Here is a 16,190-nt window from a genome sequence, read left to right on the forward strand (position 1 = left end):
TCTCTTTGCAACCAAGGGACTCTCAAGAGTCTTCTCCAACACCACAGTTCAAAAGCATCAATTCTTCGGTGCTCAGCTTTCTTTATAGTCCAACTCTCACATCCTTAAATGACTACTGGAAAAACCATAGCCTTGACTAGACAGACCTTTGTTGGCAAAGTAATGTCTCTGCTTTTTGATATGCTGTCTACATATATTCTTAATTTATTTGCAAACAGATGCAGCATTGTGATATATTAAAATCAGACACTTTATATATCAAAATGTTTTTACCCATGGTCTTTTGACTTGCAAAATATAAAAAATTACCTTGTAACACCCTCTTGCAACAACACAAGAGAAGACTCTACACATGGACATCACCAGATGGTCAACACTGAAATCAGATTGATTATATTCTTTGCAGCCAAAGATGGAGAAGCTCTATACAGTCAGCAAAAACAAGACCAGGAGCTGACTGTGGCTCAGATCATGAACTCCTTATTGCCAAATTCAGACTTAAATTGAAGAAAGTAGGGAAAACCACTAGACCATTCAGGTATGACCTAAATCAAATCCCTTATGATTATACAGTGGAAGTGAGAAATAGATTTAAGGGCCTAGATCTGATAGAGTGCCTGATGAACTATGGAATGAGGTTCGTGACACTGTACAGGAGACAGGGATCAAGACCATCCCCATGGAAAAGAAATGCAAAAAAGCAAAATGGCTGTCTGGGGAGGCCTTACAAATAGCTGTGAAAAGAAGAGAAGCAAAAAGCAAAGGAGAAAAGGAAAGATATAAGCATCTGAATGCAGAGTTCCAAAGAATAGCAAGAAGAGATAAGAAAGCCTTCCTCAGTGGTCAATGCAAAGATAGAGGAAAACAACAGAATGGGAAAGACTAGAGATCTCTTCAAGAAAATTAGAGATACCAAGGGAACATTTCATGCAAAGATGGGCTCGATAAAGGACAGAAATGGTATGGACCTAACAGAAGCAGAAGATATTAAGAAGAGGTGGCAAGAATACAAGAAGAACTGTACAAAAAAGATCTTCATGACCCAGATAATCACAATGGTGTGATCACTGACCTAGAGCCAGACATCCTGGAATGTGAAGTCAAGTGGGCCTTAGAAAGCATCACTACGAACAAAGCTAGTGGAGGTGATGGAATTCCAGTTGAGCTATTTCAAATCCTGAATGATGATGCTGTGAAAGTGCCACACTCAATATGCCAGCAAATTTGGAAAACTCAGCAGTGGCCACAGGACTGGAAAAGGTCAGTTTTCATTCCAATCCCAAAGAAAGACAATGCCAAAGAATGCTCAAACTACCACACAATTGTACTCATCTCACATGTTAGTAAAGTAATGCTCAAAATTCTCCAAGCCAGGCTTCAGCAATATGTGAACTGTGAACTTCCTGATGTTCAAGCTGGTTTTAGAAAAGGCAGAGGAACCAGAGATCAAATTGCCAACATCTGCTGGATCATGGAAAAAGCAAGAGTTCCAGAAAAACATCTATTTCTGATTTATTGACTATGCAAAACCCTTTGACTGTGTGGATCACAATAAACTGTGGAAAATTCTGAAAGAGATGGGAATACCAGATCATCTGACCTGCCTCTTGAGAAATCTGTATGCAGGTCAGGAAGCAACAATTAGAACTGGACATGGAACAACAGACTGGTTCCAAATAGGAAAAGGAATACATCAAGGCTGTATATGGTCACCCTGCTTATTTAACTTATATGCAGAGTATATCATGAGAAACGCTGGACTGGAAGAAACACAAGCTGGAATCAAGATTGCCGGGAGAAATATCAATAACCTCAGATATGCAGATGACACCACCCTTGTGGCAGAAAGTGAAGAGGAAATAAAAAGCCTCTTGATGAAAGTGAAAGTGGAGAGTGAAAAAGTTGGCTTAAAGCTCAACATTCAGAAAACGAAGATCATGGCATCCGGTCCCATCACTTCATGGGAAACAGATGGGTAAACAGTGGAAACAGTGTCAGACTTTATTTTTTTGAGCTCCAAAATCACTGCAGATGGTGACTGCAGCCATGAAATTAAAAGACGCTTACTCCTTGGAAAGAAAGTTGACCAACCTAGATAGCATATTCAAAAGCAGAGATATTACTTTGCCAACAAAGGTCCGTCTAGTCAAGGCTATGGTTTTTCCTGTGGTCATGTATGGATGTGAGAGTTGGACTGTGAAGAAGGCTGAGTGCCAAAGAATTGATGCTTTTGAACTGTGGTGTTGGAGAAGACTCTTGAGAGTCCCTTGGACTGCAAGGAGATCCAACCAGTCCATTCTGAAGGAGATCAGCCCTGGGATTTCTTTGGAAGGAATGATGCTAAAGCTGAAACTCCAGTACTTTGGCCACCTCATGGGAAGAGTTGACTCATTGGAAAAGACTCTGATGCTGGGAGGGATTGGGGGCAGGAGGAGAAGGGGACAACAGAGGATGAGATGGCTGGATGGCATCACTGACTTGATGGACGTGAATCTGGGTGACCTCCGGGAGTTGATGATGGACAGGGAGGCCTGGCGTGCTGGGATTCATGGGGTTGCAAAGAGTCGGACACAACTGAGTGACTGAACTGAACTGAACTGATGGTTCCATTTATGTGAAGTTCAGAAACAAGCATCCCTAACCTATGGTGACAGAAGGTAGAGAAGTCGTTCCCTTGGGGTTGTCAACTGAAGAGGACACAAGAGAGCCTACTGGGTGCTGGAAATGTTCTTTATTTTGAGCTAGGAGGTGGTTACACAAACATACATACACACATTCTAGGTAAAATACACATTTACATATAGGTACATATATATGTGTAAAAATAAGTTATAAACTAAAACTGTGTGCCTTTTACTGTATAAAGTCATACCTCAATAAAGAAAAGAAATTACCTTGTCACTGGCATTCTGAAGTTGCTTGTGTAGAGACATCACTTCTTGCTTTAAAGCTTCCTTTTCCTGCTGAGTCACTCGTAGATCAGATTTAATTCGGGACATTTGTAGGTTTACATTCTGGAGAGTGTCTTCTAAATTCTGAACCTACGTCAGAACAAATGACAAATCCTCATGGTCTCAGCTATAGCATGTGCATGTATGAATGAACTAAGACAAAGAACTTCAAAGTCCCTTCTGTTTCTACTTCCTACATCCAGCTCTTTTCAGTTGCTCAGGGCAAACCAGGATATTATGTATCTTTACAGGATGTTATGTTATATTTAAGAGAATAATGAAATATACCTTGAGCAAGGTACTGCTGGTCCAGTCATCTGGTGTATTACCAAGTGATATCTTACAGAACTAAGGAGTACCAGCTGGCATCACAATAGATAATTTTACTGAATATTGTAGAAATTACATTTTAGACTGTGGTGTTGTTTTGCAAAGGACCTCTCAGTTTAAAATAAAACCATATCTTTGTAGAACCCTACTCCATGCTAATATCTCATTTATATTTCAATTTTTAAAAATTTAAATTGGTAAATGGAATGTCAATATATATCTTTAACTATAATAGGGCATGAACATGCCTGAGAAATGCTAATTCTAAATTAGAAATAAGAAGTCATTTTTGTGCACTATTCTTAAGCTTTCATAAATAAATAATCTCACAGTGATGAGACAATCTCATGATTATTTCATAATAATGAACTTTGGAGGAAACACTGTTCAACTTATTTTATTATACTGTAACATGTGTCAAATATTAGTTAACTTGAATCATTCTGAACCCTTTTAGACCACATCCACTTAGAACATTGTTTTCACTTGGAGTTCTGCTGGAAGATATAGGAAAAAATTAACTATGTGGATGAAACAAGAATTGTCCACATACCTTTTCCTGTGAAGCCACTAGTTGTGACTTTAAGCTTTCACTCTGGTGTTCCCAAGACTTCTGTTCTTGCTTCATAGTAGCAATTCTGTGCTCTAAAAGACTTGATTTTGCCAACTGTTTCAGGAAAAGAAAAGAGGTAACAGCATTTTTGCAAATATGTCTAGCCTCAATTCATATGCCTCCATCAAGTACCATCTCTTTACATAGTGGATTGGGGCAAGGTAGAAGACAAACGTTTCCTTGACTCTCTTTTCTTTAATTTTGAAGAGTCTCTTTTCTTTGGGGATTTCCATTTTTCTTTCTCATTGCCTCATGTTTTGTGGGTGAGACATGAAGGGCTGGAAGGCAATTAGAAATCCCAAGAGTGTGCCACAATAGGAAAACAGAGAGTGTCTATTAAGGCAAACGTAACAAAAGCAGTGTTTCTGGATTTGGCAGGGAAAATATAGTAGAAAAAAAAGTAACTATGTAATGGGCTTCAGATCCTTAAATACATAATATTCATGTTATATGTAAGTAAACTAGTGATATATTTAAGTAATATACATCAAGTAGCAATAATTATTAAAATGAGACAATCTTTATATTACTGTATTTAACATTTATTAAACAACTAATCTAGATTCCTGTTAAAATCATGGCTTTAGCAATCTACAGATTTAATGTGATCCCTATCAAATTATTGATGACTTTTTTACACAGAACTAGAACAAATAATCCTAAAATTTTTATGGATTATAAATACACATGTGGTATACAAATACACCATGGTATATTACTCAGCCAACAAAAAAATAAAATAATGCCATTTGTAGCAACAGGGATGGGCCAAGAGATTATCATACCAAGTGAAGCAAGTCAGACAAAGACAAATATTACATGATATCACTTATATGTGAAATCTAAAAAAATAATACAAATGAACTTATTAATACAAAACGGAAACAGACACACACATGGAAAACACACTTACGGTTACCAAAGAGGAAGAGTGGGAGGGATAAATTAGGAGTATGACTAACAGATATACACTGCTATATATAAAATAAATAAGGATTTACTGTATGGCACAGGGAATTATATTCAATATCTTGTAATAATCTATAATGGAAAAGAATCCAAAAAAAGAAGTACACACACACACGGCCAAATCACTTTGTTGTATACCTGAAACTAACACAATATTGTAAATCAACTATACTTCAATAAAAGAAAAAACTAATGGCTTCAGGAGCTCTAAGGTCACAAAACGCCAGCAAAATGCTGTTCCGGGAGACTTTTAGGCTAACACAGTGGGCCCATATGCCCCTGGCATTACAGAAATGTTCATTACGGTACATACCATATGACGATGGTAAAGTCTTATTTTTATTACCTTATCAACACAGATATTTAATTCTTCACTTAGAGCTTCCTTTTCTTTCAGCAGTTTTTCATTGTGGCTTAGAATACTAGAAATTTTTTGCTGGAAGTCAGAGAGATCAGGACATCTGCAGAGCTGCAAGGGATAAACAAATGAGCCCACCCATCACATCTCATGAACGTATTTATAGACAGGACATTTTCATGGCTGTTGCCATTTCCCTATCTATTTTCAAGGACATATACACTCCAGGGGACTATAATTAACTTTGACAAAAATGTCCCCTGCTTCTCTCAATTCTCCAACTGACTGCCGAAATGTCTGCTCAGGCAAAAATCTACCAGACATTGTTAAGTAATGGTCCCAGCCTTCTGTTTTACCTTCAGTATAAAATAAATAACATATTGCCATTCTGTCATCAATTTAACTTGGGTACATATGACAAAACATTTTCCCCATTCTTTTTTAACTAGAAAAAAAATCTTTTTTCAATCAAGAATACAGAATTGGCATCAACCACATATAATGTATCAACCAACACAAAGGCAAGTTTAAAGATAAATCAATCAGTCTTTTTCAGCTCATTTTACATACCCTTCACTTTGGGAGATGCTTAAATTGACTGGCTTAGGAAAATGTTGCTGGTACGGACATAGTTGCTTCTTCTGCATTTTATGGAATCACGATTAACCAAAAACTTTTTGTTCCTTTTCATCATCAACTTTAGCACTACTGACCCTCAGGGCCAGGTAATTTCTTGTCATGGGGGACTGTCCTATGCACTGTAGGATGGCCGACAACATCCCAGGCATTACCTATTAGATTCCAGTAGCACACACTCCCTGCCTCGTATACCCAGTGTGGAAACCAAATGTGACCCCAGACACTGCTAAACAGCTTGGTGTGCAGGAGCAGTCTCCACCCCCCACAAACACTGCCTTAAAGAGACTGTTTCTTACACTTTTAGAGTTCATATGTTTTCCATCTCCCTCTGCTTCACCTGGCTTTCAATTTTCAATTATTTACTGTCATGATTTTATGGCCACCTTTATCGTTTTACCTGAAGGTCTTTTGGAACAGTATAACAAAACAGACGTTAAGGATTGAATCTTGTCTTCAACTGGCAACAAATTCAGCATAATTTACAAATCTAAACAAGTCAGAAAGATGAAGGAAAATCTATGTACCTGGGCATTGGTTAATAAAGGACTTTTGTCCTTTACTCACTACCTTGCCTCCCTATCCCCAGACCCTCACAAAGCCTGGTACCATTTTGGGTGTCTACAGACTGTCATGTGCTACTCATGTTTCTTTTCAGTGCAACAGATAATAACAACAAAACTATTTTGTGAACAAGAAATGATTATGTCATACAGAGCAGCATGTGCTTTCTAGGTCCAAGCTGTATGGCAGCAACAATGGGCTGACACCATCCTACTTCTGTGATCCAAGAGTCCAGGGACCATGAACAACTTCCTACCAAGAGCAAAAGGGCTCACATGCAAGAAAAATGTGCCAAAATGATGTCCTGATCATGTTGCTTTACTCTCAACTCTGCTCCTTTTCTTTTGATCCATAACTTGGCAAAATCACAGCACATACATTTCCCATGCTTGGACACGGGACCCATCATTATCGTCCGAAAGGTTGAACAACAGAAAAAGAAAAAGGAGAAAAGCATGCCCAAGTTAATTAGGATAAATTTGGTAATAACAGTCCTGGAATACTTATATAACACAGAAGGGCCTTTTAACTTCTGGAATGTTTATATGGGCGGACAGCTTCTGCTATGGCAGGACAGCTATACCTTGCATAGCAGCATCTGACTGGAAAAGGTTCTTATAAAGCACCTAATAGATACCCGTACTCTACTAGGCACTGGAAGAGATACAAATTCCCTGAGTCTAAAATCTTATTAGGAAATCAAGACTTATGGCTGTCAATTAGGGATCAACGCAAATATAACACACCCAGTGGTACAGACTCTATTTCAGCATCAGAGAAGGACACCTTTATGCTCATAGGTTGGATAGACACAAGAGAATTTTATAATCTAAAGATATCATGGTATTAAAGTACTCCTTTGGTGAAACAAATAAAATGGAAAAACTAAATTCTCCTATTATATATCAAGATTGCATAAACTGATAAATTCATGTACTCACTGAAAAATTCAGAATAAAGAATAAAATTGGACAATGTTCAGCATATAAATTTTAAGGTGGACTTAAAATTAGGTCTTTGCTTGAAACTTTGAAATATGCTTTTTAAAGCCAAATTCATAGGTGAGACCACATCCCTCATAATGCTCTAGAATCTATTCTTCTGCCCAAGATAGATGCCTCAAACTCACTATGAGAAAAAGGGAGAACCTGGGTCTCACAAATCTGGGTGAATAGTTATTAAAGTTATTAGCAAGAAAGTCACCAGTTTTTTAGGCAAATTTATATTTCCTTAACACCTGGCTGGGCGAAGGTAGAGCAACACATTTCTTAAACTGAAATGGCTGGGATTCATTTATAGTAAATTAATAGAATGTCAGCCTACAACACACGTAAGTTATATAACTAGAACAACATTTGGAGAATTAGTGATAGGAGCTCTTATAAATTAGACTTGTATTGCAAGTCCTGAACTTCACTAAGCAATAAGCTAGTTAACAGGATTCAGTAAAAGGGACTCTCAACGGCTAAAATTAAAAAGACAATCTGGTGCATGTTATTCTATGACTCCCACACGTATCTCCTTGCCCCCACCTAAGCTGCACACAGTCTTACTTGTTTTACTTTCTCCAATTCATCTTTGAGAAGGAGGTTTTCCTGTTCCACGATGTGAGTCTGTATTTTAACTTCAGAAAGTTCTGCCTCCAAAGAAGACACTAAAGTGGAAGACTAAGAAAAAAAAATTGAAAAGTCAAATAACACACTCATTCAGCCTAGGGAAACTTAATAAGGTCACAAAAGGCAGCATTAAGGAAAAAATAGTACATACTCAATGACATACTGTTTTAAGATTATTTGTACTCAATGGAACTAACCAAAACTATCTTTTAACAAACTTTCCACTAAAATGGTATAAACATGATTTCTTAAGTTTATTTTTGAAGATTCTCCACTGTAAAGTTACTATCTTTCTCTGGGGAGCAGATGCTTTGAGACCATGCAAACTGTTTTTTCTTAAGCATTTGCTTATTAATTTTAGTGTCTATCAGTGGATTTTATTGACAATTACTACTTCGGTATTTGCTTAATGAAGACTTGTTATTTCCTTCCTTCCTTCTACATTTATTAATTGGAATTCTATTGTAAGGAAGAGCTGTTATTTCTCTCCCCTTTATTTACCTATTCTAACAGTACAGACCTACAGATACTCATTTCATTCTGTATTTTATAATTATGCTTATTTTGTGCTATGCTTTATTTTGTTGATCAAATTATTTCAGCTTTGGCCATTAGGAGCTTCTTCAGGTTGCGTCCTGTCCTTTTAACATGCCCCATTTTTTTCGGGGGTACCTTTTTTTTTCTGGCACCATGAGATGTTCCAGGCTCATTTTGAATTGACCCTTCACCAGCCTTGGGATCAATCATCTCTCCAAGAAGCCCGGGTTTCTCATATAGGAGAACAGGGTTCAGAAACCAATATTTGGGTGCTCCATTCATATATACACATCTACATTTCTGTATCTGCCTATACACTAAACAAATAATGAGTTTATTCTATTAACTCAAATTCCAATCCAACATCAGAAGGTTCATTTTAGCCTTCCTAGTTTCCCCATTTCCAACCTCCTTGCCCCAAAATGAGAAACTCAGTTCTTACTATCTACAATATATTTACTTATTTGTTCAATTCTGGTATACACAGAGTAGTTCCAGAATCACTAACATACACCCTCATGAGAAATACATTTAGTGACTATTGTAGCATTTATGTACACTTCCTTTTGTCTTAACCTTACCATGTACAGTCAAGATACTAATTTCTAAATTGCTTATTTTCTTCCACATCATGGTTGTTATCCACTCATAACACTGTTAGTTTCACTTGTTAGTGTTTGTGTTCCATTTAGTTCCCCCCTCCCCTGATCTTTATTTTCTGGATTGGTTTTGCTTGTTTATTTGAGGGGGTATGTGAAGAGAGTGTGAAACATGACTATGGTTCTAAGCATCGGACTATATGAAAAGGTTCTCAGAAGTGTCACTCCCTTCCTCATCCCTGCTATCACATTCCCATACCTCTCTTGCATTCCTTTCCCATTTGCCCCCTATATGGAAGCATCTCTTTAGTTACCTGGTTTATCATTTCTGTATTTCTTTTCCAAAAATTCTGTATTTCTTTTACACAAATACATGTGTGTTGTCTAATATCCCCTTCTTTCTTACATGGTTGGAGACATACTAGAGAGACTCTTAGATATGCTTTTCAGCTTTTCCTTTTTCACCTATTTCTAGTGTGTCCTGGAAATAATTTCATACCAAGAGATCTTTCTCATTCATTCTTTTTCTTTTTTTTAACCTGTATAATACTCCTCCATGGTGTGACTCCATTGCATTTATCCAACAACTCTCCTATGTGTGGGCATCTAGGTTGTTTCCAATACTTTGCAGTTACAAACAATGCTGCAATGAATAACCAACCCTGTGCATGTGAATTTCATATTTTTGGAGGAATATCTTTAGGGTAAATTCCTAGAAATAAGATTGCTAGCATACAAGTAAGTACATATATAATTTTGTTCAGTTCAGTTCAGTCACTCAGTCGTGTCTGACTCTTTGCGACCCCATGAATCACAGCACGCCAGGCCTCCCTGCCCATCACCATCTCCCAGAGTTCACTCAAACTCACATCCATTGAGTCAGTGATGCCATCCAGCCATCTCATCCTCTGTCGTCCCCTTCTCCTCCTGCCCCCAGTCCCTCCCAGCATCAGAGTCTTTTCCAATGAGAACTCTTCGCATGAGGTGGCCAAAGTACTGGAGTTTCAGCTTTAGCATCATTCCTTAGATATTGCCAAATTTCCTTCCAGAAATATGGTACCAGTTTATATCCCACCAGCAATGTATGAAAGTGCCTGATTTTCCAAACTTGTGCCAACAGAATGTGTTGTTATATTTTTAAATTGTTGCCAATCTCATAGGTGAGAAATGAGATATCAGTGTTGCTTTATTTGCATTTCTCTAATTCTGAGTAACTTTGAATATTTTTTCATAGGTTTGACAGCCATTTTTATCTCTTTTTCTTTGTGTGTGACTATTTTGTTCATGCATTTCCCCCCATTTTGCTATCAGATTTTGATCCTAAGTCCTTTGATTTTTAAGAGTTCTTTACATAGTAGGAATACTAGCCCCACTGTTTGTGGCATATGCGGAGAAGGTGATGGCACCCCACTCCAGTACTCTTGCCTGGAAAATCCCATGGACGGAGGAGACTGGTAGGCTGCAGTCCATGGGGTCGCGAAGAGTCGACACTACTGAATGACTTCACTTTCACTTTTCACTTTCATGCATTGGAGAAGGAAATGGCAACTTACTCCAGTGTTCTTGCCTGGAGAATCCCAGGGACGGGGGAGCCTGGTGGGCTGCCGTCGATGGGGTCGCACAGAGTCGGACACGACTGAAGCGACTTAGCAGTAGCAGCAGTTGTGGCATATGATGCAAATATTTTTTTCCCCAGTTTATGAGCGACTTCACTTTCACTTTTCACTTTCATGCACTGGAGAAGGAAATGACAACCCACTCCAGTGTTCTTGCCTGGAGAATCCCAGGGATGGGGGAGCCTGGTGGGCTGCCGTCTATGGGGTCGCACAGAGTCAGACACGACTGAAGCGACTTAGCAGTAGCAGCAGCAGTTGTGGCATATGATGCAAATATTTTTTCCCCCAGTTTATGAGCTGTCTTTTGACTTTAATTCTGAATGTCTACTGAGTTGTCCAGGCACCACTTACTAAAAAGTCCACCTGTACCCCAGTGATTTGAGAACCCATCTTTGCTATATACTAAGTTTCCATTTGTATCTGGGTCTAGTTCTAGACTTTCTAGTCATCTCTCTACTCATGTGCCAACACTACACTGTTTTAATTATTAGGACTTAAATGTATAAGAAATTAAATATAAGCATTTATTTTTTTAATTGGGATTTCGTCCAGAAAGGCTATAGAGTAGCTGTAGACCATACCTGCAATTTACAGTGTTCCAGTTCTTCTTTGAGATTAGACTTTTCTTGTTCCCATTCCTCACATGCACTGTGCCCTGGCTCTTTGTCCTTCTGGCTTAGCATTTCTGCCAGACGTTGATTAAGTTCTTGCAGCTCTTTCTGATTCTGAGAGTTCTTTTGGCTAAGCTTCATATTTTCCAAATCCAACTGCTGGTTTTTGGTTTTTAATTCTGAAATCTAATTAAAATTGAAATAAGTGTTTAAAATTTGTTATCCTACTTCTGCTAAAAAAGCTTATTTAGAGATTAATTCTTTTACCCTGTCTATGTACATAGTTTATATATATACACACACATACACGTTTAATAGCAGACACAATACATACTCATTACAACAAAGTCAATTAGACACTCTTGTCCAATCCCACTCCACAGGGGTAGCCACTGTCCACAGGGATGCATCCCCCTCCAGATTGTTTTCGATGCATATACAAACCCATATGAGGGCCTCACTGATAGCTGAGTTGGTAAAGAATCTGCCTGTAATACTGGAGACCTGGGTTCAATTCCTGGGTTGGGAAGATCCCCTGGAGAGGGGAAAGGCTACCCACTTCAGTATTCTGGCCTGGAGAATTCCACGGGGTCCCAAAGAGTCGGACATGACTGAGCGACTTTCACGTTCACAGACACATATACACACAGTGTTTTTCTTCTTTAGATCGAAAATTTGCATAATTTCAGATGTTTGGATACTCTGCTTTCTCCACTTACAATATCTTACAGACTCTTATCTTTCCAAATCGGTGCATTCAGAAACTGGCACATGCTATATTTTTATGTGGCTATGAGGTATTCCATGTAGCAAGACATTCCATACTGCATTTATCCATTCTCATATTGATAAAAAAAACAATCTTTTGGAAAATTCATTTATACATGGTGGCATTTTGTATTTAGCATCTCATTTTTGGAAGTGGGGCTGCTGGGTTAGAAGGCATGTTTATATATTACTGTTTTGATTGACATCCCCAAAATGTGTTCTTCATAGCACTACCAACTTATAGTTCTATCAACAATGTATAAGTAGATTCATTTTCTCACTCCCTTTTAATACTAGACAAGATCAATCTTTAATTTTTACTGATCTGATATGCAAAAACAGGAAACATTTAATTTGCCCTTCCCTAATGAATAATTAGGCTAACTTTCTTTTTATATCTGCTCTTTTTTCTGTCTTGACCATTCATATCAGTTATCCATTTTCAACTGGGTTTTGCAATTTGTAAGAGTACAAAATATATTTTGGATGTTAACACCTTGTCTATTTCAAATGCTGAAAATACTCTTTTCCCAGAATGTCCTTGTCTTTTGACTGCTTCAGACTGATTCTCAAATGGCCTTTCGTCACACAATTGCACATTGTTGAGATTATACAAATAGGGCATTGAATGGCACATACTATCTAAATAAATCATAATTCTGTGAAAATATACATGGACTAACTAGTACTCTATATCTGTAAAATTCTATTCTTAACCTACTGCTTTTAATCATGCTGAAGAAAGAGGAAGGGGCTAACCTAAATGAAAACCACACGAGGAGCTGCAGTCCTTGAGACAGTATGGTACTGGCACAAAAACAGATATATAGACCAATGGAGCAAGATAGAGAACCCAGAAATAAACCCAAGCACCTATGGGCATCTTATCTTTGAAAAAGGAGTCAAGAATATACAAAGGAGAGAAGACAGCGTCTTCAAGAAGTGGTGCTGGGAAAATTGGACAGCTACATGTGAAAGAATGAAATTAGAACACTTCCTAACACCATATACAAAAATACACTCAAAATGGATTAAATACTTAAATGTAAGGCCAGAAACTATAATACTCTGAGAGGAAAACACAGGCGGTACACTCTTTGATGTAAATCACAGCAAAATTCTCTCTGACCCACCTCCTAGATTAATGGAAATAAAAACAAAAGTAAATAAATGGGACCTAATAAAACTTAAAAGCCTTTGCACAGCAAAGGAAACTATAAACAAGATGAAAAGACAACCCTCAGAATGGGAGAAAATAATTGCAAATGAAGCAACTGACAAAGGGTTAATCTCCAAAATATATAAGCAACTCATATAGCTTAATATCAGAAAAACAAAAAGCCCAATCAAAAAATGGGCAGAAGCCCTAAACAGACATTTCTCCAAAGAAGACATACAGATAGCTAATAAACACGTGAAAAGATGCTCAACATCACTCATTATTACAAATGCAAATCAAAACTACAATGAGTTATCACCTCACTCCAGTCAGAATGGTCATCATCAAAAAATTTACAAACAATAAATTCTGGAGAGGAAGTAGAGAAAGGGGAACCCTTATGCACTGTTGGTGGGAATATAAACTGATACAGCCATTATGGAACACAATATGGAGATTCCTTAAAAGACTAAATCTACCATATGACCTAGCAATCCCACTATTGGGCATACACCCTGAGAAAACCACCATTCTCAAAGACACATGTATACCAATGTTCACTGCAGTACTTTACAATAGCCAGGACATGGAAGCAACCTGGATGTCCATTGACAGATGAACAGATAAAGAAGTTGTGGTACATTTACACAATGGAATATAACTCTGACATAAAAAGGAGCAAATCTGAGTCAGTTGTAGTGAGGTGGATGAACCTAGAGCCTCTTATACAGAGTGAAGTCAGAAAAAGAAAAACAAATATCTTGCATTAACACTTATATATGGAATCTAGAAAAATGGTACCAATGAACCTAGTAGAGAATGGACTTGTAGACACAGCAGGAGAAGGTGAGGGTGTGATGAACTCAGAAAATAGCATTGACATATATACACTATTATGTGTAAAACAGATAGTTAGTGGTAAGTTGCTAAATAACAGGGACCTAGCCTGGTACTGTGTGATGACCTAGAGATGTGGGATAGTGGGAGGGAAGAGAGGCTCAAGAAGGAAGGGATATATATGTATATATAAAATTATGACTGGTTCATGTTGCTGTATGGCAAAAACCAACACAAAATTGTAAAGCAATTTTCCACCAATTAAAAAAAACAAACACATAAGGGATAGAGCTAGTTTTCATAGGTTTGGTTTAGAGGTTATCATCTCCCCATTTCCACTGATTATATGGCTTGTATTAAATACCCAGAGTCTAGAAATAATGTATACACATTTTGAAAATAATAAATATATTTTCAAAAAATAGAAACTGAATTTAGAATTAGCATGAGGTAAGTTTCCATTTTGAAACTCAGAGTTACAACCTTACCGTTATTGGCTATGTTTCCAGTGGCATGTGCTATAAATTTCAAATTTAAAAAAAGAAAATTTTAGAATCAGGAAACATTGAGAAATACCTCTTACCTGTTTCTTTAAATTTTCAACCATCTTCTGAACTGCAGCTTTTTCCTGTTTTACAGTTTCTATTTTTTGCCTAAAGGGACAATGAAAATATAACTTAAGAGTTAGGCTTTAAACACTGAAGTACCACAGTTTCAGTCCTTGCAAAAATGCCTTTAGAATATTTAAGTATATATCTTACCACATTTCTTCCTGAGATCCACTTAATTTCCCTAATTTCAGGTTAGAAATGCTGTCTTCTTCATTTAAAGTAGTAATTTCATTTCTCAAAATAGAATTTTCCTCTTGAAGCTTCTCAGATTCATATCTGCAGTACAGAGATTTAAAAAAAATAGTTATAAAAAGGCCATCATCTGGCATCTTTGGAAAACACTTTCTAGTAACTTCCAATTAAATCCATATTCCATACCAGTTAAAAAGAAAAGCCTAAATTAGTATGTCTCTTGGTACTAGGAAATCAAGCTATGACAGTGACTCATTCCTTTTGGGGAGTAAGAATTTTACTAAAAAACATTAGGGAAGTGTGACCAAAACACTTAAGCATTGAGACAGAAAAGAAACTCAGTACCCATCCTACTTGCTGACTTTCTCATACTGCTTTGAGCAAATAACTCTTTGTATTTCAGTCTCAAGTCCTCCCTGCTCCTCAAAGACAAAAGCCATATCACTAAGCTGTATGAGCTTTAGTTTTAAATCCCAAGGTACCTAGAGAAAGAAAATTCACTACATAAATGAAAGGGACATACCAAAACATGTACGCTAACGGTTACCTTCTAATTTCTTTCATCTCATTATGATTTTTGGAACTAAGAACGGTCTAAAATAAAAAGAGGAAATACTACACCTAGAATTATTTTGTTTTTTTCCCCCATATCATTAAGATATTTCAGACATGATGTAAATTCTACAATTTTTTTGAACCAAATTTGTTAGAAGACTATTGCTATATTTTATAAAGTCAAGTGAGCAGTGGTTCAAATTAGTATCATATTTGTCTTTGTTCTTTCAGCACATTAAAATCTGATAGCTCCTCAAAAAATTGTATGTTCTAAGATGAATTTCCAATATCTATAGAATATCAGCATGCACTGTAAGTGATGTAAGTGAAAAACTATAGGCCATGAAACAACATTTTTTCCCCATATTAGTATAAGAAGAAAGTTCTTATCTACCAAGTGAGTTAATAATACACAAAAGGCATTCATTCTCACATAACTTGTTTCATCAAAATGAGGAAAATAACATTTAGCCAAAGGAAAAAAGTCTGTCCATCCAAATGAAGTGCTAGAAAAGAGTTAAAGACGACAAACAATAATGATGCACATGGTTAAACAGCGAACACTCTCCATTATGAACCTTCACCCCCAAATGAACAACACTGATTTCTTATAGAGGAAGGAATGCCTCCTAGGCTGGGTTATTCTACTTGTTAATACAACACAGAAG

At 37.1% G+C, this 16,190-nt stretch overlaps 1 protein-coding gene across 10 annotated transcripts in view; it reads right to left on the bottom strand.

The window, feature by feature from the left end:
• Positions 1–16,190, bottom strand: part of NIN (ninein) — a 107,992-nt gene that overhangs the window by 18,717 nt on the left and 73,085 nt on the right. For all 10 annotated transcript variants that reach the window (XR_003513083.1, XR_003513082.1, XM_027553717.1 and 7 more), the window contains 7 exons: positions 14,926–15,051; positions 14,748–14,817; positions 11,371–11,586; positions 7,975–8,088; positions 5,210–5,332; positions 3,835–3,948; positions 2,895–3,041 (listed from right to left, as the gene is read on the bottom strand). Coding sequence is in view for 8 of the 10 variants with exons in the window: in XM_027553717.1 (XP_027409518.1) it covers positions 2,895–3,041; positions 3,835–3,948; positions 5,210–5,332; positions 7,975–8,088; positions 11,371–11,586; positions 14,748–14,817; positions 14,926–15,051 (910 nt within the window). In the remaining 2 variants the exon portion in view is untranslated. The remainder of the gene's footprint in view (positions 1–2,894; positions 3,042–3,834; positions 3,949–5,209; positions 5,333–7,974; positions 8,089–11,370; positions 11,587–14,747; positions 14,818–14,925; positions 15,052–16,190) is intronic.

This window comes from Bos indicus x Bos taurus, chromosome 10 (assembly GCF_003369695.1).
Source record: "Bos indicus x Bos taurus breed Angus x Brahman F1 hybrid chromosome 10, Bos_hybrid_MaternalHap_v2.0, whole genome shotgun sequence".
NCBI lineage: Eukaryota > Metazoa > Chordata > Mammalia > Artiodactyla > Bovidae > Bos > Bos indicus x Bos taurus.